The sequence below is a fragment of the Globicephala melas genome, chromosome 8 (assembly GCF_963455315.2).
Source record: "Globicephala melas chromosome 8, mGloMel1.2, whole genome shotgun sequence".
Taxonomy (NCBI): domain Eukaryota; kingdom Metazoa; phylum Chordata; class Mammalia; order Artiodactyla; family Delphinidae; genus Globicephala; species Globicephala melas.
Genome location: NC_083321.1, coordinates 62,320,449 through 62,345,179, shown reverse-complemented (window position 1 = coordinate 62,345,179; position 24,731 = coordinate 62,320,449). Strand labels below are relative to the sequence as shown.

Sequence of the window (24,731 nt, the reverse complement as noted above, 5' to 3'; positions counted from 1 at the left end):
ACTCTTCTGCCTAAAGAGGGCCAAACCATATGACTGGGCAGTTTTTTTTGGTTTGTTTTTGTTTTTAATTGGAATATAGTCGTTTTACAATGTTGTCTTAGTTTCTACTCTACAGTGAAGTGGAGTTCCTGTGCTATACAGCAGGTTCTTATTAGTTATCAGTTTTATACATATTAGTGTATATATGTCAATCCCAATCTCCCAATTCATCCCACCCTCCCTCACCCCCAGCTGCTTTCCTCCCTTGGTGTTCATACGTTTGTTCTCTACTTCTGTGTCTCTATTTCTGCCTTGCAAACTGGTTCATCTGTACAATTTTTCTAGATTCCACATACCTGCGTTAACATATGATATTTGTTTTTCTCTTTCTGACTTCACTCTGTATGACAGTCTCTAGGTCCATCCACGTCTCTACAAATGATCCAATTTTGTTCCTTTTTATGGCCAAGTAATATTCCATTGTATATATATATATACTACATCTTCTTTATCCATTCGTCTGTTGATGGACATTTAGGTTGCTTCCATGACCTGGCTATTGTAAATAGTGCTACAATGAACACTGGGGTGCATGTGTCTTTTTTTTTTTTTGCAGTATGTGGGCCTCTCACTGTTGTGGCTTCTCCCGTTGCAGAGCACAGGCTCCGGACGTGCAGGCTCAGCGGCTGTGGCTCACGGGCCTAGCTGCTCCGCGGCATGTGGGATCCTCCCTGATCAGGGCACGAACCCGTGTCCCCTGCATCGGCAGGCAGACCCTCAACCACTGCGCCACCAGAGAAGCCCCGTGTGTCTTTTTGAATTACGGTTTTCTCGGTATATGCTCAGTAGTGGGATTGCTGGGTCATATGGTAGTTCTGTTTTTTTGTTTTTTAAGGAACCTCCAAACTGTTCTCCATAGTGGCTGTATCAATTTACATTCCCACCAACAGGCAGGAGGGTTCCTTTTTCTCCACACCCTCTCTAGCATTTGTTTGTAGATTTTCTGACGATGCCCATTCTAACCAGTGTGAGGTGATGCCTCGCAGTTTTGATTTGCATTTCTCTAATAGTGATGTTGAGCAGCTTTTCATGTGCCTCTTGGCCATGTATGTCTTCTTTGGAGAAATGTCTGGTTTGATCTCCTGCGCATTTTTCGATTGGGTTGTTTGTTTTTCTGACACAGAGCTGCATGAGCTGTTTGTATATTTTGGAGATAATCCCTTGTCGGTTGCTTCATTTGCAAACATTTTTATCCGATTCTGTTGGTTGTCTTTTGGTTTTGTTTATGGTTTCCTTTGTGGTGAAAAAGCTTTTAATTTGTCGATTTTTGTTGTTACTTCTGTTACTCAACGAGGTGGATTAAAAATATTACTGCAATTAATGTCAGAGAGTGTTCCGCATATGTTTTACTCTAAGAGTTTTACAGTATCCGAATCCTTGCATCCTTGGGATAAATCCCACTTGATCATGGTTTATGGTCCTTTTAATGTATTGTTGGATTCTGTTTGCTAGTATTTTGCTGAGGGTTTTTGCATCTATATTCATCAGTGATATTGGTCTGTAATTTTCTTTTTTTGTAGTGTCTTTCCCTGGTTTTGCTATCAGGGTGATGATGGCCTCATAGAAGGAGTTTGGGAGTGTTCCTTCCTCTGTAGTTTTTTGGAAGAGTTTGACAAGGATGGGTGTTAGTTCTTCTCTAAATGTTTGAACGAATTCACCTGTGAAGCCATCTGGTCCTGGACTTTAGTTTGTTGGAAGATTTTTAATCACAGTTTCAATTTCATTACTTGTGATTGGTCAGTTCATATTTTCTATTTCTTCCTGGTTCAGTCTTAGAAGGTTATACCTTTCTAAGAATTTGTCCATTTCTTCCAGGTTGTCCATTTTATTGGCATGGAGTTGCTTGTAGTAGTCTCTTAGGATGCTTTGTATTTCTGTGGTGTCTGTGGTAACTTCTCCTTTTTCATTTCCAATTTTATTGATTTGAGTCCTCTCCCTCTTTTTCTTGATGGGTCTGGCTAAAGGTTTATCAATTTTGTTTATCTTCTCGAAGAACCAACTTTTAGTTTTATTGATCTTTGCTATTGTTTTCTTTGTTTCTATTTCATTTATTTCTGCTCTGATCTTTATGATTTCTTTCCTTCTACTAACTTTGGGTTTTGTTTGTTCTTTCTCTGGTTCCTTTAGGTGTAAGTTTAGATTGTTTATTTGATAGTTCTCTTGTTTCTTGAGGTAGGATTGTATTGCTATAAACTTCCCTCTTATAACTGCTTTTGCTGCATCCCATAGGTTTTGGATCGTCGTGTTTTCATTGTCATTTGTCTCTAGGTATTTTTTGATTTCTTCAGTGATCTCTTGGTTATTTAGTAATGTATTGTTTAGCCTCCATGTGTTTGTGTTTTTTACGTTTTTTTTCCTGTAATTTATTTCTGATCTCATAGCGTTGTGGTCGGAAAAGATGCTCGATACGATTTCAGTTTTCTTAAATTTACGGAGGCTTGATTTGTGACCCAATATGTGATCTGTCCTGGAGAATGTTCTGTGTGCCCTTGAGAAGAAAGTGTAATCTGCTGTTTTCGGATGGACTGTCCTATAAATATCAATCAGTTCTGTCTGGTCTGTTGTGTCATTGAAAGCTTGTGTTTTCTTATTAATTTTCTGTCTGGATGATCTGTCCATTGGTATAAGTGAGGTGTTAAAATTCCCTGCTATTATTATGTTACTGTCAATTTCCTCTTTTAGAGCTGTTAGCAGTTGCCTGATGTAGTGAGGTGCTTCTTTGTTGGGTGCATATATATTTTTATTTGTTATATCTTATTGGCTTGATCCCTTGATCATTATATAGTGTCCTTCCTTGTCTCTTGTAACATTCTTTATTTTAAAGTCTATTTTATCTGATATGAGTATTGCTACTGCAGCTTTCTTTTGATTTCCATTTGCATGGAATATCTTTTTCCATTCCCTCAGTTTCAGTGTGTATGTGTCCCTAGGTCTGAAGTGGGTCTCTTGTAGACAGCGTATATATGGGTCTTGTTTTTTTTTTTTTTTTTTTTTTTTGCGGTACGCGGGCCTCTCACTGCTGTGGCCTCTCCCGTTGTGGAGCACAGGCTCCGGACGTGCAGGCTCAGCGGCCATGGCTCACAGGCTTAGCCGCTCTGCGGCATGCGGGATCCTCCCAGACCGGGACACGAACCCGCGTCTCCTGCATCGGCAGGCGGACTCTCAACCACTGCGCCACCAGGGAAGCCCGTGGGTCTTGTTTTTGTATCCATTCAGCCAGTCTGTGTCTTTTGGCTGGAGCATTTAATCCATTCACATTTAAGGTAATTATCGATAATATATGTCCCTATTACCATTTTCTTGTTTTGGGTTTGTTTTTGTAGGTCGTTTTCTTCTCTTGTGTTTCCCACTTAGAGAAGTTCCTTTAGCATTTGTTGTAGAGCTGGTTTGGTGGTGCTGAATTCTCTTAGCTTTTGCTTGTTTGTAAAGCTTTTGATTTCTCCGTTGAATCTGAATGAGATCATTGCTGGGTAGAGTATTCTTGGTTGTAGGTTCTTCCCTTCCATCACTTTAAATATGTCGTGCCACTCCCTTCTGGCTTGCAGAGTTTCTGCTGAGAAATCAGCTGTTGATCTTATGGGAGTTCCCTTGTATGTTGTCATTTTTCCCTTGTTGCTTTTAATAATTTTTCTTTGTCTTTAATTTTGTCAGTTTGATTATTATGTATCTCAGCGTGTTTCTGCTTGGGTTTATCCTGCCTGGAACTCTCTGTGCTTCCTGGACATGGGTGCCTATTTCCCATGTTAAGGACGTTTTCGTCTATAATCTCTTCAAATGTTTTCTCAGGTCCTTTCTCTCTCTCTCCTTCTGGGACTCCTATAATGTGAATGTTGGTGTGTTTAATGTTGTCCCAGCAGTCTCTTAGGCTGTCTTCATTTCTTTTCATTCCTTTTTCTTTATTCTGTTCTGTAGCAGTGATTTCCACCATTCTGTCTTCCAGGTCACTTATCCTTTCTTCTGCCTCAGTTGTTCTACTGTTGATTCCTTCTAGTGTGTTTTTCATTTCAGTTATTTTATTGTTCATCTCTGTTTGTTTGCTCTTTAATTCTTCTAGGACTTTGTTAAACATTTCTTGCATTTTCTCGATCTTTGCCTTCATTCTTTTTCTGAGGTCCTGGATCATCTTCACTATCATTATTCTGAATTCTTTTTCTGGAAGGTTGCCTATGTCCACTTCATTTAGTTGTTTTTCTGGGGTTTTATCTTGTTCCTTCATCTGGGACATAGTCTTCTGCCTTTTCATTTTGTCTGTCTGTGATTGTGGTTTTCATTCTGCAGGCTGTGGGATTATAATTCTTCCGTCTGTCCTCTCTGGTTGCATTAAGTGAAGTTTCCTGTAGAATAAATTCTTAGAATTGACAAGTCAAACGTTATAGACATTTACCATTTATTAGAAAATATTAAGTTGCCCTGGATAAAAGTGGTACCAGATTACTGAGTTAATTACAGCTATAAATACCTCTTCCTCTGTTTTCTTCCCTCATCATGAAAATGTATCTCATTAGGTGTTCATTTTATGTTGGTTGATCAACTAATTTTTAAATGGTGATATTGAGCCTCTTTCTCTCTTTTTAAAAATGCCATTCATGCTTTGTTAATTGCTTTTCAGTGTCCTTTGCCCACTTCTCTGTTGGGCTTTTACAATTCTTTTCTGTTGTCTTAAGACTAACTGGCTGTTTTGTCAGATAAATTTAGGTTTGATTTCTAGCTTCACTCCAGTTATATGAAAGATTTTAGTAGGATACTTCAGCCAGCTTAAGTTTTTTTTTTTTTTTTTTTTTTTTTTTGCGGTACACAGGCCTCTCACTGTTGTGGCCTCTCCCGTTGCGGAGCACACGCTCCGGATGCGCAGACTCAGCGGCCATGGCTCCCGGGCCCAGCCGCTCCGTGGCATGTGGGATCTTCCCGGACTGGGGCACGAACCCACGTCCCCTGCATTGGCAGGTGGACTCTCAACCACTGCGCCACCAGGGAAGCCCCCAGCTTAAGTTTTAAAAAATAATTTTATTTTGAAATAATTTCACTTCCTGAAATGCTGCAAGGATAATACAGATAACTCCTATACACTGTAGTCAGATTTACCAGGCTTTAACATTTTGTCACATTTGTTTAATCATTCTTTGTGTATGTGTGTTTGTATACTTCTCTTTTTGATCCATTTGAAAGTGGATTACATACCTCATGCCTTTTTACATTGTAGAGCTCTTAATACTTCAATGTCTATTTCCTAAGAACAAGTATCTTTTTTTTACATATCCATCAGTTTGCTAACTATTTCGGCATCATGCTACACAAACTTATGTTATTTGTACAGGACAGTGGGTTAGTTACATGGAGAAGACTGTTTGAGGCTGAAGGGTTAGGCATTAATGTGTTGGCATACATATAATCCAATTGTACCACAGTAGTCTGCTGTGGCACAACTTGGGAAGCCTTGACTTATGCTCCAAGTTATTTCATCTGTAAATATATTTTCATCTGTAGAATGGTGATGTTAATAGCACTTATCTATTAGGATTGTTATGAGAATTAAAGGATATATTTTATGTAATGTTTATAGCACATGGCAAAGTAACAAATAAGCTTTTGGTTTTATTGGGAAAATAAACTGTCACAGGTTACAAATATTGCTCCTGGTTTTATTTTAGCAGTATTGAAACTTAAAAAAAATCTTATGTGTTAAAAATTGTTATCTTTATTTTATTTATTTATTTATTTTTGTGGTACGCGGGCCTCTCACTGTTGTGGCCTCTCCCGTTGTGGAGCACAGGCTCCGGACGCACAGGCTCAGCGGCCATGGCTCACGGGCCCAGCCGCTCCGCGGCATGTGGGATCTTCCCGGACCAGGGCACGAACCCGTGTCCCCTGCATCGGCAGGCGGACTCTCAACCACTGCACCACCAGGGAAGCCCATTATCTTTATTTTTATGGCTGTTGTTTTTTAAGCAAACTTGGAGCGAGGTTTTCTACCCCAAAGTGATCAACTAGGTATTTATGTTTTCACTGGATATTTTTATGGATCCAGTATTTTATATTTAAATCTTTAATTCATTTAGAATATATCTTGGTATTTAGAAATTGAGGTGGAGATAACTGTAATTTTTAATAGAAATATAGGATATTCAAAATCAAAATGAATTATTACCCTTGTATGGTTAAATGACTTTTCACTTAAATATACTTCTTTTATCTAGCCCCTTATTCATTATTCTGGCAAATTCTTAGTCATTCTTCAAGAATTCACTCAAACATCATTTTTTTGAGGAAGGCTTATTTCTGTTAGATTTTATATGAGATTGTCCGTCCATGAAGACAATATAGTCTTACTCAGATTCATATCTTCAGGACTTTCCACAGTATCTAAACATAGTAAATATGTAATAGTTTTTGAAAAGATGACTAGGTGTTTCTAAATAGTACATTAAACGGTTCTATGAAAAATGGATCCAGTAAATTGCCTGTAGATTTATCTTTTTAGTTAGTTGTGTTAAAGATTGGTCCCTTCATTTTCTATTTGTTTAACACTCCATTTTTTGATAGTGTTAACTTACCATGTTTAATTATCTTGAATTCTAAATTAGTACGGTTCAAAGTAACAAGACATTGTTACATAACAAGCAAAAGAAAGAATATTAGAGGTATTGTCTGTGAGTAAGGATATGGATGATCATCCTTTAATTCACTGCTCTTATATTTGGGAAGCAAGTATCTGAATTATAATCTATTTAAGAAGTAATAAAAGCTTGTTTTCTACATAGAGTATGAACTGTCATACATTTGCTCTGAATCATATTTAAGCATTTGGGTTTGTGAGTTGAGTTTTTTGAAGTCTGATGTAAGCATGTGATAACTTAGGATTTTTCTTAATTGAAAAATTTAAAGTTCTCTGGGATGAAATGATGTGGCTAGTGAGAGAGGGAAGAATAAAAAAACATCCCTATAGTTTCTGGCCTAAGTCACTGGGGAGATGTTACCTTTTACTGGGAAGGTTTTTGGGAATGGTAGGGTAGGGTATAGTGATTAAAAATTAAGGATTTCGTTTTTGAAATATTAGTTTTTAGATGCCTGTAATTTTTATAAGTTAAAGTATCAATTAGGCAATTCAACAATACTAACTAGGAACTTTGAGATTTCTAGTCTGGGAATATAAATATATCAGTGGCAGTTTGGTAATTTCTGGCTTGGGAATGACAGTATTCTAGGGAATAAATACAGAATGAGAGGAGAGGGCCTAGAAACATCTTGAGATACACAGCATTTATTTTAGAGAATGAGTAGAGGATGAGGAGTCAATGAAAGAGACTAAAAAAGTGGTAGTGAAGTAGGCAGAAAACAAGGAGTGGGGGATATAGGGGATGCTAAGACAGAGTACAGAGTATTACAAGAATGAGGGAAACTTGAATGATGCTGAGAAGTCTAGTCAGGTAATGTTAGGCAAGTACCCATTGGAGAGGCAACATGGAGAGGCAAGAGTGGATCTTTACTGGAGTGAATTGAATAATGAATGAAAAGGAAGTGGCAATTCTTTTAAAAAGTGTGCTTGACTATGCAATAGAAGTGGTAGCTGAATGGGAATGTGGGGTTAGTGCAAGTGTGTGTGTGTTTGTGTTTAAAGTGTGGTTGTGTTTAAAGTGTGGTAGACTTCGCTTGCATGTTCATGGGAATGATATAGTCTAAAAGAGATTAATGATCTGCACTGTCCAATATGGTAGCTGTTTGCCACATGTGGCTGTTTAAATTCACCTGAAATAAAATTAAAAATTCATTTCCCTAGTTCCATCAACCACATTTCAGGTGCTCAGTAGCCACGTGTGGCTGGTGGCTACCATACTGAATGGTGTAGGTGTAGAACATTTCTACCATTGCAGATAGTTCTATTGGACACTGCTGTGTTAAAGAGAAAGAGGATAACCAAAGATTGTGACAGAGTGGGATCCAAAGGACCTGTGTGATTGATATTTACATTTGATAGAAAGAAATAGACTTCCTCCGTTGTAATATGAGCAGATCAGATAAATATAGTTTTGGTGGCAAGATAATCAGACAATCTCTTTTTGTCATTTTCTATTTCTGAATGAAATATTTTGAGAGTTATGAGCTGAGAGTTTGTGTGTTGGATGTGGGGGAGGGGTGGAGAAGGACAGGTGGGAGAAGGTGGTTTGAAAGTACTCAGGGGAGGGATTCACTAGAGAGGCTAAGAGGACTGCTGGCAATGCTGAGTCCCCATTTGAGGCTGATGATCAAGAATTTGTAGTTTAACCAGTTTACCCAGTTTTCTTTACTAGCACTCAGCTGCATGTGTACAGGCACGGAGAAGATAAATGTGTGTTCACTCAGGATTGTGAATTTGCCAGGTGACCGCAAGGGAATGAGAGGTGTAAGAGAGTTAGGGTATTAGCAAGGGAGTGATTATAATAATGACCTGTGGAATTATAAGCTAGATTAAAGAAGGAAAAATGAAAAGGGATCAATGTGGGTAGTGGTGGGGTTGATGCATTGAAGTTTATGATAAAGTCAAATAGTTTTTGCCATGGGACACTTGACCAAGGCAGCTGGAAAGTTAAAAGGTTATTGTCAGGATAAGGTGTCTGAATTTTGCCTTTTTCTTAAGTTGGGGGTAAGGGAGTAGGAGTGGGAGTAGGGATAATGTTGTTTCTTGGGGGGTGGGCAGTTAAGGTTAGGATCTGACTATGGGAATAGGGATTGTGGTTAAGGGATTTTGCGACCAAGATGTTGGATTGGTTGTGCATGTTAAGATGTTGAAGTTAACTGAGAAAAACTGAGCCAGTATTCAAGTCTTCTGTGATGGAGGGGAAGTGACCAGGAGATCAAAAATTACTTCAGCAAGGAGAGGGAGGAAGAACTAAAAGGGGACTAACAGTGACTGATAAAACGAGAGTGTGATGTGTATGAGAATAAAGAAAGGGTTACAAAGAGGGAGTGGCGTCCTTATCCCAAACTCCAGTCAATGTAGTTTAATACCTGAGAGGATATAGGTGTCGGTGGGTTAACACATCTTATGTGGGAGAGTTGTTGGACTAAAGCTGGTCAATAGCTGCCTATGTAAGGCAGTCCAGTGTTTGTTCTTTAAACTCTTGTTTTGTCCTGCAAAGCACTGTTTTTGCTTTTCATAGCTTAATTGTTTTTCTGGTATCTGGAGTTGTGGTTGAAGGGGTAGCTTAAGGTAGAACAGCTGTTTATAAGTATGGATCATTTGTAAATTAGGGAAAGCCTGTATATTTTTTGAAAGGGTCTTGTTCCTCTGCCAAAAGATTATGAAAAGCACTGTTTTGGAGTCTCATACACCTGGGTTTACATACTGACCCTAAAATGAATTTGTTTTCTGAACTTAGATAGTCATAACCTCCCTGAACCTAAAATTTCATGTCTATAAAATGGGACAAGACTGTCCAGAGGATTTTTGTGAGGATTTTAAAAACATACATCAGGCCCTTAATATGGAGCCTGATATATAATAAACACTTAGTGTTAGTTCTGCACCTTAACCCCAGTACCTCTTATATAGTGTTTTTGTTGTCAGTTTTGTAAAATTCTAGTTTATTTGGTACTGCTGATATTTCTCTATTTTTAGAAATATCTAAAGAAATATTTAAAGAAATCTTTTTGGAAATATTTAACAGAACATTTTATTAAAAACCATTCCTCTTAATTATCACTTATTTTAATGGCCAGATTAGAATGACTTGGTAAAATTGTTCTTTATTTTATAATAAAATAATTTTATTTTGATTTGAGTCACAAATAAAGTACCTTAAGTAAAGTGGTGCTCACCAAGACTTGTGTTCAACTGCAGACTCCATTGTGTCCTATTTAGTGATTTGAGGGAAATGATTTTTTTAAATTTATAATTAAAAAAAAATCTGTAAAACTGCCCTTTACACACATATGAGTGGTGTGAGGATCAGACGATTTTCTCATGTAAAAAGTATAGTATAAACTTGGCTATATAATGCAAGCTTTTATTTTTATGTCTCATGCTTTACATCTTCTTTTTAGTTATAAACGAGCACCTTGATGTTGGACATAACGGTGTTTCCTGTTTTTGTTTTCTCTATATGATTTCTATTGATACTTGAGGTTTCAGGTTCAATAATGACTTAAAAACATGCGATGGAGCTTACCTGGTGGCACGGTGGTTGAGAGTCCGCCTGCCGATGCAGGGGACACGGGTTCGTGTCCCGGTTCAGGAAGATCCCACATGCCTCGGAGTGGCTGGGCCTGTGAGCCATGGCCGCTGAGCCTGCGCGTCCGGAGCCTGTGCTCCGCAACGGGAGAGGCCACAGCAGTGAGAGGCCCGCGTACCGCAAAAAAAAAAAAAAAAAAAAAAGTGATAAAAACATGCGATGTTTTGTAGCACCTTGTTCTCTGTTTAAATAGAGAATCAGATGGTAGTTCAAAATGTAGATTTAATAACAAACTCTTTTTTTTTTTTTTAAACAGGGCTGATGGAGTTATGAGAACAATGAACACAGAAAAACTCCTAAAAACTGTACCAATTATTCAAAATCAAATGGATGCCCTTCTTGATTTTAATGTAAGTTGATTGCATAAATGCTTTTATAATTTGAGATTTTAAAAATTATATCATTTTAATTGGTCAGAGTTTTTATTCTCAAGTTATCATAGACTAATTTTTTCACACTAATATCCTATTTGCCTAAGGATTTTCTATAAATGTGGTCCCAAACCAGATTACTTTCCGTTTTTATAATTGTTTTAGATTTACTCTGATTTCTTTGGTGGTGCTTCTCTAACCCCCAAATTATAGGGTATATAAGCTAAAGAAAGTGATGGAGAGATGAAGAGATTGATGTGAAAATCTACTTTCTTTTGATAATGGTTTTTAGATATTAAAAATGTATAAAGATTTTCTTTATGATAAGCTAACTTAATATTTCACTTTTTGTCTGCATTGTAGAACTCAGAGCATGACAGTTATTGAGAAATAAAGGGAAGTTCAAATATACTTGTAACAACATGTTATATAGCTATTGCCCAAGGATGTTGTGTTCCCTGGGATTTTTGTTTTAATGACTGTTACTTGAACCAAATTGCCAGCTTTGTCATTTGTTTGTAATATGTTAGGTGTTAGCATTTACAAGTCTTTTCTTTTTTGGTTCATCTAGCTTAGAGACATTGTATTTTAGAGCTTGTAAGTGCAAGTTAGTGATTGGAACTGTGACAGTTTTATGCTGAAATTGATTTTCCTTTAATGGTATGCTATTAATTGGTAGTCTTAAGCTTCTGGAGGGCAGGGACCGGGTCTTCTTTTTCCCTGCTGTGTCTCCATTGTCAGTAGTGTGTGGCACATAGATAGTGTTCAGTAAACATTCAATAAATGAATCCTGAAGGTGCTTTATAGACTAGAACAGGTTCTCAAACCAGTATTTTTTTATAGGCTTGTGAACTGAGAACATTTTTAAATGGTTGCAAATAATACAAAGAATATTTTTAAATTTTTAAATAGTTGCAAATAATAAAAAAAAGAATATTTTTAACAGGTGAAAAGTATATGAAGTTTATTTTTCAGTGTCCACAATTGTGTTTTTAGAACAGGCTCATTGGTTACATGTTGTCTGTGGCTGCTTTTTTTGATGTAATAACGGGATTGAGTAGTTGTGACAGAGACCATATGGCCTGCAAGTCTAAAATACTCACGATCAGGCCCTTTACAAAAAAGTTTGCTGGCCCCTAGTCTACATGACAGGGGATTAATGTAACTACTGAGCTTTATTTTGGTTTTTATAGAGAAAGGGTCCAACCATGAATTTTTTTTTCACTTAATTTATTGTGGGTACCTTTATAAAATTGCATATTCTTTTCAGTGTCTATTATACTGCATTGTGTGTAACAACTTATATGATCCTCCTGTTGATAAATATTTAGGGTATTTTGGTTTTTTAATTCAGAAAATAAATGGAGAAGAAAAACAAGTGGGAGGGACACTACGTACTCTGTGTGTGTTAGATATCTACACATTTATGAACCTACTATAGGGTTAATGCCTAGGAAAAGAATTTGGTGGTTCGAGGACATAAACATTTAATTTTTTTTTTTTTAAGGAATACTAACTTTATTTATTTTGGCTGCATTGGGTCTTCATTGCTGCGCGGGGGCTTTCTGTAGTTGGGGCGAGCCGGGGCTACTCTTTGTCGTGGTTCACGGGCTTCTCTTGTTGCGGAGCACTGTCTCTAGGGTGCGTGCTTCAGTAGTTGCCGAGTGTGGCCTCAGTAGTTGCAGCTCACAGGTTCAGTAGTTGTGGTGCCCAGGCTCAGTAGTTGTGGCTCGTGGGCTGTAGAACGCAGGCTCAGTAGTTGTGGCACATGGGCTTAGTTGCTCTGCGGCATGTGGGATCTTCCTGGACCAGGGATCAAACCCATGTCGCCTGCATTGGCAGGTAGATTCTTAACCACTGCGCCACCAGGGAAGTCCCAGCATTTAAATTTTTAAGAAATTTAAATTTTGCCAACTTAACACTCCAAAAGGGTTGAGCTAGTCACTTGTCAAAAGGTGCCTGTTTTTCTTCATCCTTATCTGTATAGAATAATACCTTGGTTTTGATTATCTTGATACCTACTAGTCTGGTGCTCAAGAAAGGATAGTTCAGGAATTTAATTTGATTATTTTAATTTACTTGATCAATGAAGTTGAACTTCTTTTCACATGTTATTAGCTGTATGTATTTTTTATTTTGTGAATTGTCTTATAGAATTCTCTCTATGATGGAAGTCAACCTTGTCAGATATTCTGCAAATATTTACCAGTTGGTTGCTTACCATTCAGTTTTGTGCTTATATTTTTCTATACCTAACAAGGTAACTATCATGTACTTAGATATCTAAAAAGGAATTTAAGATAAATTTGGTTTATCCTTTTGATTCTTTCTTTAAGATAAAACTAAAGGTGTTTCTTGTATTTCTTGGTAAACAAATAAGTGCTTTTTTTGTTAAAGCATAATTCACTAATAATAATAAATATTGATCATTTATTTGTAAAGTACTGCATCAGGCTGTTTACACTCAGTATATCATTTAATTCTCCCAGTAACTGTGTGAAGTAGAAATATTATTATAACCATTATGAAGGTGAGCTTGTTTGTAATATTGGGAAAAGTTATATTTTTAAAATATATATATTCTGCCTAGCTTAACTCAGTGCCTTGGTGATTGTAGTAGCCATTTAATAAATATTTTTTGATTTATAAATATTCAGTAAATTCTTCATGACTCAGAGTGAACTTCTACCTAGAAATGGGCTTTATTTTGCAGTTAGAAGTATTTAATGTTGAATTGAACTTAAAAAACTTTTGAGATGTAGCCTAAGAATTTCAAGAGTTAAAGGGTACTTTTGTTCTCAGTGACTTATTTCTGAACTAAATTGAATGTTGTAGGATTTGTGTTTGTAGCTTTTAAATAAATCTGAACTCTTTGATCAAGATTTTTGCACTATATGGCTATAACTGATTGCTAGAGATAAATGTCTTCCTCTCATACACCTAAATGTTTGAATTCATTGTATTTTAATTTGAAGGAAGTAATTGTCATTTTAAAACAAAACATTAGCTAATCTTTCTTTTTGTTTTTCCAGGTTAATAGCAATGAACTTACAAATGGGGTAATAAATGCTGCCTTCATGCTCCTGTTCAAAGATGCCATTAGACTGTTTGCAGCGTACAATGAAGGAATTATTAACCTGCTGGGTAAGTATTTCTATAGTTAAATAACATTTTATTTCTTATCTTGTGTCATATAGTAAATAATATTGTCTAAGTTGTTACTTAAAGCTGCCTAAAAATCCACTGAGATATAGTCATTCATTGTAACAATTCGGAGAAAAGAATTTTATATCTGACTACATATGCTAAGTGATTAAATACTTATACAACTAGAATGTTCAGCTAGATGAATTTTGTATTTTTTAGATATATCTTTTTTTCTATCAGTTTTATTATTTTTAGAAATACAAAAATTTCATAAAAATTAAGTTGGAATTTTCTGTCTCAGGAAAATCATTTCCTCACAATTTACTCCAAAATGAACTTTAACTGTAAAATTGGTATTTTATTCTAAACTTAATTTTCAGATTGCTAATTATTTTAAAATAATTAAACACGCATTTTTAAGGATGCTTTTTACTTTTGAGGCATTTCAGGAATGTGGTGCTTTACTGTGTATTCAGTATATATGGAATGCAGTTAATTTCGCCTAGAGATGCTAGTTTTTTTAATGGGATTTGGTTGGAGTAGACAATTAACAGTCTGCCAAGTGTGCCAAAGTATCAAGTGTCAGATGTCAAATATTCCAATGTAATTGTTCTCCCTTTTCAGTACTTCTTTTTTTTTAGAATTTATTTAAATTTGTTTTTCATAGGCTGGCTTAACACAGACTCATTCAGGGATGCTTTAATCTATGGAGATAGGGAAATAAGGTTGTTGTTTTTTTTAACAAGTGAAAAATGGAAAGTTTTCTTTTCTACAAAGTTTTGGAAGGCATAGTCTCCCACCCTGTGATTGGTATAAATTAAGCTCTTTACTGCTGTTTATATATTAAGTTAAATTAGCTTTCCAAGTGACATTTGGACGTGGAAAAGTTGCCATCTTTCTTTCTTTCTTTCTTTTTTAATTATTTATTTTTGGCTGTGTTGGGTGTTTGTTGCTGCGTGTGGACTTTCTCTAGTTGCAGTGAGCGGGGGCTACTCTTCGTTGCGGTGCGCAGGCTTCTCGTTGCAGTGGCTTCTCTTGTTGAGGAGCATGGACAATAGGAGCGCGGGCTTCAGTAGTTGTGGCACATGGGCTCAGTACTTGTGGCTCACGGGCTTAGTTGCTCCGTGGCATGTGGGATTTACCTGGACCAGGGATCGAACCCATGTCTCCTGCATTGGCAGGCGGATTCTTAACCACTGTGCCACCAGGGAAGCCCCCATCTTTCTTTATCATTAGTAAGAATATTTGGAAATAGATGTTAGCACTGTTTTAAATGGAGTCAAATGTGATCTGTATTAACATGCAAGTATATATTTAGGGAATTGTGAGGGAAGAAATATTGTAGAACATACTAGTAATATGAGTAAAGTCATAATTTCTTAGTTTTTAATATATAACAGCATCTCTATTTTAATTTGCTTTAAATATCTAAGCTTATTTAACACTATTTTTTCTGTAGGGTGAATATGTTCTCTGAGACATCAATATAATCTCTTTAGAGCTGTTTTAAATCTTTTTCCTTTTTGAGTGTTATATTTTGAAGTGAATAAAAGTATATTTACATCTACTTTTTGCAGAAAAATATTTCGATATGAAAAAGAACCAGTGCAAAGAAGGTCTTGACATCTATAAGAAGTTCCTGACTAGGATGACAAGAATCTCAGAGTTTCTCAAAGTTGCAGAGGTAAACTGTCTTTAAGTGACTGTATCTCTTAAGTTGCTTTTTTTGTCTTTAAGCGTGCATTTCAAAGAAATCAGTCTATATCCAAGTGAAAGAAATGTCAAATATAGTAAGGTATATATTCAATTATATCACTATGCAATATTGAATTCTGTGCTATGGTATGAATATGATATAATATTGAATAAAAAATTTCCTGTATATTTAATTCAGTATTGAATACTGAAAAGTAATCTATTTTTAAATTGTTTATTTCTCTATAAAATCAAGTAGGTGGCAGTGACTTTTATGTTTGGAATTGGCCATGTATTGTAGAAGATTTATTCTATTCAATATGGTAGAGAATATTCTATGTTAGTGCAAGTCTCTTTTCTCCAGCGAGAGTTGCAGCTGGAGCCACATTGTTCAAAATGTTTTGTTCCCTTCAGAAGTGAATATAGTGCATTTATTGTTTGTCATTGATTATGAAAACCATGAACGTAGGTTATAGGATAATCTAATTTTACAAATCGGTTTAAAAAATAATTTTCTGCGACTGTCACAGAAGGTAGTTGTGGTAATGCTTGTGGGCATTATCTTGCTTGCACAGAGGCGGCACTTGAAGTGTTTTTGTTTGTTTTCCCTTTCTCTGCCCTCTATGCATTACCACCAGAGGTGTCTTGCTAGGATAATTCTAGAAGATGAATAGACTATATAACTGATTAATAATATCAAAGTAGTTAATCTGAAACTAGCAAGTTGGTGATTCTAGCTCTATTACCATAGTGATGTTTTATTCTGTAGCAGATGGAATAGGATAGAAAAGGATGACGAGACCTTTGAAGAAAATAGCTTTGTGGTGTTAATCAGCTATTTTGTGAAGTGTACTGAAATTTATTTTGAATTTAAAGTATCTCTCAAGGAGAAATCAATGTTTTTTTTCCCCCATTTCTTTAGGGTCAGTCACATACTAAAACCAGAAAAAGGTAGTGTTTATGCTATGATTCTAGCAAATTCCTTAAATAAAGTTTTAGTTTGTTGGCTTTTCCCTTTGGCTTCTTTTCTTTCATGAGGCGGTCTTTGGGCTAGCAATTTCATTATGAGACCTTAGTTCTTGGAGTAAAGACACAAATAACTGGGACTTCCCTGGTGACGCAGTGGTTAAGAGTATGCCTGCCAATGCAGGGGACATGGGTTTGATCCCTGGTCCGGGAAGATCCCACATGCTGCGGAGCAACTAAGCCCATGCGCCACAACTACTGAGCCTGTGCTCTAGAGCCCGTGAGCCACAACTACTGAGCCTGCGTGCCTAGAGCCCATGCTATGCAACGAGAGAAGCCACTGCAATGAGAAGCCCGCACACTGCAACGAAGGGTAGCCCTCGCTGCCCGCAATTAGAGAAAGCCCACGCGCAGCAACGAAGACACAGCGCAACCAAAATAAATAAAAATAAATAAAGTCAAAATGATACTTAAAAATGAAAAAAGACACAAGTAATCTTTTTAAATGTGTTTGAAGAGGACAAATATATCAATTAGCTCTTAAGATCTTAGTATGAATTATTTTATCAAATTTTCTACTGCTATCATTCTGGGACTGGCCCTTGAGAGGTTGAGAAAAGGAAGAGAGAATGATTAGAAAATGAAATATAGTCATATAGTCATGGGAGGGAAAAGAATTTTTAAATTTGGGTGTTGTAATAAATAGAAATGGTTCTTATCTTTTTTGCTAGAAATTACCTAGTACCTGAACATCATGAAAGTGTATGGGGATTGCTTTGTGGTGACAGTTATATCCTGGTTAAATATCACTTGGTATTTGTATAAAACCTGACCTGCTTGAGTGAACATAGGTTTTAAAAATTGTTATCTGTGGTGATTGCCAGGGAAAGCATACTATATGGAGAGAGAGTCATTGTCATTAGGTTTGTTCCTTTAACTTCTTCTTATGCCCCAGGGGACTTGTTCATGGTCAGCCTTTCTCATTCTTGGTGTAATGTTTTTGTCATAGAAGTGATGGATTTTTCAGATTGTGACAAGGTGGTTTATATAGGTGTTTAGAAGATGTGGAGATGGTAACTTAAGAGCCTTGTTGAATTTCCAACTCTTATTCCCCTCCTGTTAGAACTTGTAGAGCCATCAGACAAATCTGTGTCCTTGGAAGTACTGAATGATATCTGTGGGGATTAAATATTCTTCTAATTTTAAAGAATTCTTTCTAAAATATTGCTCATAGTACTAGTCATAAATGTCATTTTCTAAATTTTACTTATAAAACACCCTATTGTAATTTTATCTATTAAATACAATGCTTCTTCTTCTTACAGCAAGTTGGAATTGACAGAGGTGATATACCAGACCTTTCACAGGTAAGTATTGTTATAATACCAATCACTGCCTGCTATATTCTGCTAGGTATGAAGGGTACAAAGATGAATAATATGCAGCCTCTGCTGTCAAGGAGATCAGTGTAATTTTTCTTGACAGATTTTAACATTTTGATATATTGCTGACAATTGTTCTAACATTATTACAGTATAAAATGATCTTATACAGGATTTATTTTTCCTGTTTTAAACCTTCCACTTTGGCTCTTTGGCTCAGGTAAATATATTAAATGGGATAAACCTCAGAACATGATGTTGGGTTAAGAGAGCAGGCTTTGTCTAAGTTTGAGTCCTGGCTGTTCCACTAGCTGGCCCTGTGATTTGGAGAAGTTCTCTCTATGGTTCAGTTTCATCTCTAAAATGCAGATATTACAATACCCATTTCATTAGGTAGTTTGGAGGATTAAATGAGTTAATACCTAAAAAACAATTAGAGCATTAAGTACTCAATGTTAGCTATTATAATATTATTTTTATCATCATTATCTTCTAAAAATTTCTGGGAAGGAAACTTTAAACCTGAAGTTCTGGCCTTTTCTGGTGTTTGTGTACTGAGCATTAAGAATGAAAGTACCTGGCATAAACTATCCTTATGTATCAAGGTTCTTACTGTTTTTCTCTGTACTCACTTGTTCTAATTCATCCCTTTGATCACCAGGCTAAGAGTATGCACTAGATTTAGTTATGGATTATATGTAAATAAAAAATTTCTGCATATGCCCACATGAGATAATTGATGTCATTAAGATTAAGCACATTACTGTAGGCTAAAAGTGAGAAGAGTCATTGTTTGAACAATAGTAGTATAAGCTAATTTGGCAGTTTCAGATAAGCCATTACCCCATTTGTCATGTCAGCTTCACCTATTTTTGTTTAAAAAGCATCAGCCTCAGGCCAGACTGTTATTATGTGTCTGTACTTTAATATTCATGGTATTGTGATTGGGTAGGGTTGGCCAGCCTCTGACCCTCTCCGTCCCTCCCTCTTCATTGATGATCTCTGAATGATTCAGAAAATTTTCAAGTGAATTAAAACAAAGCTTTTTATACTTAAGGGAAGATGGTAGTTAAACACAAGAGAGGAAATTTGAGATTATTTATTCTTTTTTTGTTTGTTATAAATTGCTCTTTTTAGGATGTGAAGCATCACATTTCCTTCACTCTTTGTAATGTGGGTTTGACTTTTAAAGAACAGCCAGATACATTTAGAAGGGATTTGGGAAATAGTTTATTAATTATCATAACTAGGTAGTTTAATATTTGTAAGCACAGCTTAAACCCTTCAGAAAAAATTAAAGTACACTTTAAATGACCACAGTTTTAATTTAGGATTCTGTAGCATAGTAGTTAGTATCTAGGCTTTCAGATTGGACAAACCTTGCACACTATGTTAGCTCCTGCTATGTATCAGATATGTGATCTGGGACAAGTTGCTTAATTTTCAGTTTCAGGTTGTTTATTTGTAAAATGGATATGTAGTAGTGTGTTTCTCATAGAGTCAGTGATTACATATAAGGTAGCTTGCACAGTGCCTGTGGTGTTACAGGAGCTTTTTAAATGTTAACCGCTATTGTTAACAATAGCTCTTGGGACAGTAGTTGGCCTGCTGATTTATTGGGGTTGAGGGAGTGCACATGTGTTCTCAGATCAACAAAGAAGTCAATGTTTTCTACCATATCTTTCTTGTGCTAAGGTCTTGATATGTAGAGAGAAAATACAGGATGAAGGAAATTGTTCAGGTCATAATTGGCAGAGAAGTTGGCTAGTATTGTCTCTTGCAACTGCTTTTGGATCTCTGTAATTGAGAAACTCTATCTGAAATCCTAAAGAATATTTGATGTAAGTGAATGCCACTGATGTATTTGCTTCACTTAAAAATAGTGAAAAATTCCTTTTCAACTCACAGAAAAGATTTCCTTTTGAAAGTAATTAACTGTTCATATTAAGTTGAGATTTGATATATAGACTGAAGGTTTAAAGCTAGTCTTTAAAAAAAATTGAGGTAAATATCTATTTGAATGAGGATTGATAACCATTAACACTTGTGTAATCAACACCCCATTCAAGATATAAATCAGTTGCATCACCCCAATCCTCCAGTCACTCCCTAATCCGCTCCACACAAATAACTATTTTGAATTCTAATAGAATAATTTGTATCAGATTTTGAATTTAATATAAATGGAATCATGCAACTATTTTCATATCTGGCTTCTTTTGCTCATCATAATGTTTTGAGATCTGTCCATATTGTTGAATATACCATTGATTAATTCTTTTTAATTGCTGAATAGTATTCCATCATGTCAATTTACCACAATTTTGTTTATCTGTTTTCTAAATTGGAAAATTTGGAAATTTTTGGATTATTTGCAGTTTTTTAACTATCATAAATAAAGCTGTTTAAAACATTCTTGAACAAGTCTTGTGGAGATAACATTTGTCTCTCTCTTGAATAAATAGCTAGGAATAGAATTGGGTAATTAAGGTAGTTGTATATTTAACTTTATTTTTTTTAAAAACCCATAGCTTTTTTCAAGGTGGATGTACTCCCACCAGCATTGTATGACAGTTGCATTTGTTTTATATCTTCATCAACATTTGATATTACTAGTCTATCTAACTTTAACCATTCTAGTGGGTAAGAAGTTATATCTCACTGTGATTTCAGTTTTTGTTTCCTTGATGTTAGTCTTCAGTTTCATTTGTCAATAACTATTCAGAAATAGTGTTTGGACATTTTCAGTTACTCAGTGAGTAGTTATTAAGTACCAGGACCATGCTCAACAGTATGTCTGATTTTTAGGATTGTGTTTCTATTTAAAATTTAAATAAGTTAAATATAGAAAATTCTAAGATTCTCTTAATGTTTCATGTTCACATAGTCTTAGTTTTTATATCTTTATGTTTGTTAATACTCCTTACCAGGTCATACTTATGTAATAAAAATAATAGTGTCATTCTTAGGTGGCTGAAACTACACTGTTAATTAGATCATGAGGAATATACCTATTTATTTTTATTGCTCTCCTGTGTTAGATGATACTTGGATTTATTTTGACGAAAGAAAGTCTTAATATTTGTACAATTTTAGGCCCCCAGCAGTCTTCTTGATGCTTTGGAGCAACATTTAGCTTCCTTGGAAGGAAAGAAAATCAAAGATTCTACAGCTGCAAGCAGGTACATTATTCTTTGTGGGGCAAAGAACAGTAGTGATGTTTCTGAGAAAGTAGATGAGTCTAGCTGAAGTTCCAAGTTATTGAACTTCTCTTTATCTTGATTTAACCATTTGTAAGTCGGTTTAATAATAGTATCAACCTCAGAGAGTTGCTGTTAAGGATTAACACATGTAAGTTTTGGGGATAGTTCTTAATTTTCAGTAAATGTCAGCATCTGTTAAGATGATGGCAGTGAAAACTACGTGGTTTAGAATGGTGTTCATAGTGTCAGTATTTCTCTTTAAGATGAAATGCATAGGTTCATATGGTGTATTATAATTACAAGATGCCTTTTTTACAGATTTGACTAACCCTCACAATAGCCCTGTGAAGTATGCAGTAGTAATTCTGGGACTCAAACCTAGGATGTCTGACATAAGATTTCATCATCTTTCTCTAATGCCAGTTTATGGGGTTGACTGTGGACATATTTTAATCATTCTATTAGACTTTTAGCTGATTTCCAAGACCAAGACCAGCAAATTGAAAGTAATATACATCATCGCTTATTGACCTTGTAACGTGATTTTTGTGTTGGTTAGTAACTTGAGTAATTCTCATGTTTTCTTATGAAGATTTCCTTTTAGCAGTATGAAGAAGAAATTTGTATGAAGTATGATGAGAACTCTTCTTCTTTTTGATTGTTGTTTCAGAACTTTTTTTTTTAGCAACAAAATTTAAGTAATTTGTAAAGGAAAATGTCATTACTGGATTTTAATGCTTTTTAATTGTAGATTTGTTCTTTGGATTTTCTAGTAGGTTTTTAGAAGTATAAGCCAAGTTATAAGGTCCGATTATTTGAGAAAGTAATGAAAAATATAGCCAGGTAGCTCAGGTACACCGATGTACCTCATATGTTTTTTAACATAAAATTTTCTGGGTTTCTTGTATTTCTTCATAGCAGTATTACTCTTCCTTTGTCTTCTGAGTTATATCTTTATATTGGCTCATTTATAAAATTGATTTTACATAAAACTTAGTTTTTCCACTTGTGTGCTTAGAGTAGAAATTAATGGTGTTTGGTGTGTGAGAAAAGAAAAATTAGTAGCAGTCACTGAGGAGTAGTTTCCTGTTAGAATTCTTTACCACACATGTTTATTTTGCCTAGGATTAATAACATTGGGGAATTAAATGTTGGGGTTTATGATCTGGATAAGGTTTTGATATAAGAGAAATGAGGTGGTTTGCTGTGAATCCATCAGTAAGGGATGATGTATTGTGCATACATAATATGTTTGAAAAGAAAATTCTAGCTTGGCAAAAGGGTAGCAGACAGAAAGGGGGAGCCAGATGGACCAGTGACTGGAATGAAACTGATCTTCCTTTGAGAGAACCTGTGGATCCTCTGGGAATGACATCTTTGGGTGTTATTATAAGGGAAACATACCTAGACATACATTATTTATTGCTGATACTTATGTTTTAGTATTCTGTAGTAGTACTGCCAAACCCAGGCTGTAAATTAGCAGAAGATCATTTTCTATGAGAAATTCAATACTTTTTACACATCAGGGTTTTCCTAGAAGTATGTGAGCTCTTCTCTAATTGCATTGGTTCCCTACCTTGGGGCTTGGAAGAGGCAATGTCCCTCACCTTTACTGTGAACCCTTTCCAAAGTCTAACACTTACTTTAAAAAAATAAATGAATGTATGTGTAGATCAACTAATTTCTAATAATCCTCTAGGTCAGTGGGTAGAATATTTCATCTGAAGTATGGGTTTTGACTCCATAAGTTTAGTTCATAATTATGGTGCCTATCCATGGCTAGCTTGCTAGACCATTTCATAACCAGTGAAATAAATGTTTGGCAAAATACCAAATTACCTTTGTCTGATTATCCAAGGGCAACAACACTTTCCAATGCAGTCTCTTCCCTGGCAAGCACTGGCCTGTCTCTTACCAAAGTGGATGAAAGGGAAAAGCAGGCAGCATTAGAGGAAGAACAGGCTCGTTTAAAAGCTTTAAAGGTAGGTGTGTGCATTCTCTTTATTTGGAAAAACAAGTATAGGCGTTCATAAAGTAACTGGGACTTCTGTACAGACTAACAGTATTTAATAAATATTTGTACAAATGGGGTGACATTCAGTAGTCTAATTTTTCATCCTGACATTGAACGACTGGCAAAACAGAGAATACCTTTCTGCTATCAAAACAAAATTAGAAAATGCTTTTTTTTTTCAGAGGCCATACAAACAAATCTGGTTTCTGGATTCCTTATGGTAGTTCCCTTTCTCAACAGGAACAGCGCCTAAAAGAACTTGCAAAGAAACCTCATACCTCTTTAACAACTGCAGCCTCTCCTGTGTCCACCTCAGCAGGGGGTATAGTGACTGCACCAGCCATTGACATATTTTCTACCCCTAGTTCTTCTAACAGGTAGGTGGAGTGGTTAATGATTACCTTTGAATACTTAGGCTTAAAGACTTCTAACAGAAATTTTGCAGAGTTTTTCAGGTTTAGTTTGATACATGATTTTGTGATCATAAATTCACACAAAGGAGGTAGTGATAAATGGTGGTAGTGGTATAATAGCTAAATATAAAGTGAAAGACTTTATATTTCAAATATTTAAGAAATGGGATATGGCTAAATGATAGACTTATACCAATTGGAAAGGTGGTGGTATACCAGTTGGAAAGGTGGTGGGTTATCTCTGGGCAAACGTTTCATTGTAAAAAAATTAACTATAGTTAAACACATTTGTGAAGTGTCTAATGGTTCAAGACCCTGTATATAACTCTTGGATATGTATGTATGATATGTATTTCAGGATATCCTTTCATTGGATGTTAAATGTTTTTCATATCTAGTCCCTGGTGTTAAACTCAAACTCAGTAATCTGCAACACAATAAGAGTTTAGTTGCCAGGTTTCTGTGGTATTGAAGCTTACCAGCCCAACTTCAAGCTGCTTAACAATAGGAATATTATATTTCCAGGCAAATTGGAATAACTGGATTTTTCTAAATTCCTCCTATGTTTTACCTCAGAGTGGTTTAGAGAAATTTGAAATTCAGATTCTGGTTTGAATCCTGGTTTATTTATTTCTTAATCTTTTTTTTTTTTTTAAACCTCAGTTTCCAAGCAAGATAATGTATGGTATAAGTCAGTGGTTCTCAGTCTTTACCTAACATTAGAATCACCTGGAGGGTTTATTAAACCACAGGTTTCTGGGCCCCACCTGCAGGGTAAGGCCCAAGAATTTTCATTTCTGCCAGGGTCACAGGATCACTAGTATAGGGTTTAACACAGTGCTTAGTGCATGGTAAATGCTACATAGAGAGTGATGGGGTGTTTTGTTTGCTTGTGTTTCTTTGATTTTGTTGTTGTTGCTGTTTATTTTATTAACTCATCCTTAAATGGTCTTGCCTTCCACCTACCGACTCCTGTCACAGCTCAGTGTAACTTTTACTAACTCAGCTGCTACCTGCTCTCTGAAGTCTTAGTAGATGTTGAATTTAGCTATGTGTTTCTCTTTCAGCTTTATCTTTTTGTTTCTTTTGATTTTTGTATAATACCTTCCTTAGTCCCCAGTAACACTGAACCATTAAGTGTCAAGTTTTTCACTTAGGGACCTTAAAAAGAAGTCTGTCTTAGTAGGGTGGGGGGATGGGGGTAAATGGAAAAGAATGTTGACGGTTTGAGGATGAAACAAATTATTAGATAAAGAACTAATCTTTTTATTTCACTTAGTACCCTCAACATTT

General features: G+C 35.7%; 1 protein-coding gene across 16 annotated transcripts in view; it reads left to right on the top strand.

The window, feature by feature from the left end:
* The window catches only part of PICALM (phosphatidylinositol binding clathrin assembly protein), a 107,188-nt gene that overhangs the window by 45,632 nt on the left and 36,825 nt on the right, over positions 1-24,731 (top strand). For all 16 annotated transcript variants that reach the window (XM_060303862.2, XM_060303861.2, XM_030835885.3 and 13 more), the window contains exons 5-11: positions 10,501-10,594; positions 13,648-13,759; positions 15,340-15,446; positions 17,749-17,790; positions 20,902-20,987; positions 22,870-22,993; positions 23,266-23,402. In XM_060303862.2, the coding sequence (XP_060159845.1) occupies positions 10,501-10,594; positions 13,648-13,759; positions 15,340-15,446; positions 17,749-17,790; positions 20,902-20,987; positions 22,870-22,993; positions 23,266-23,402 (702 nt within the window). The remainder of the gene's footprint in view (positions 1-10,500; positions 10,595-13,647; positions 13,760-15,339; positions 15,447-17,748; positions 17,791-20,901; positions 20,988-22,869; positions 22,994-23,265; positions 23,403-24,731) is intronic.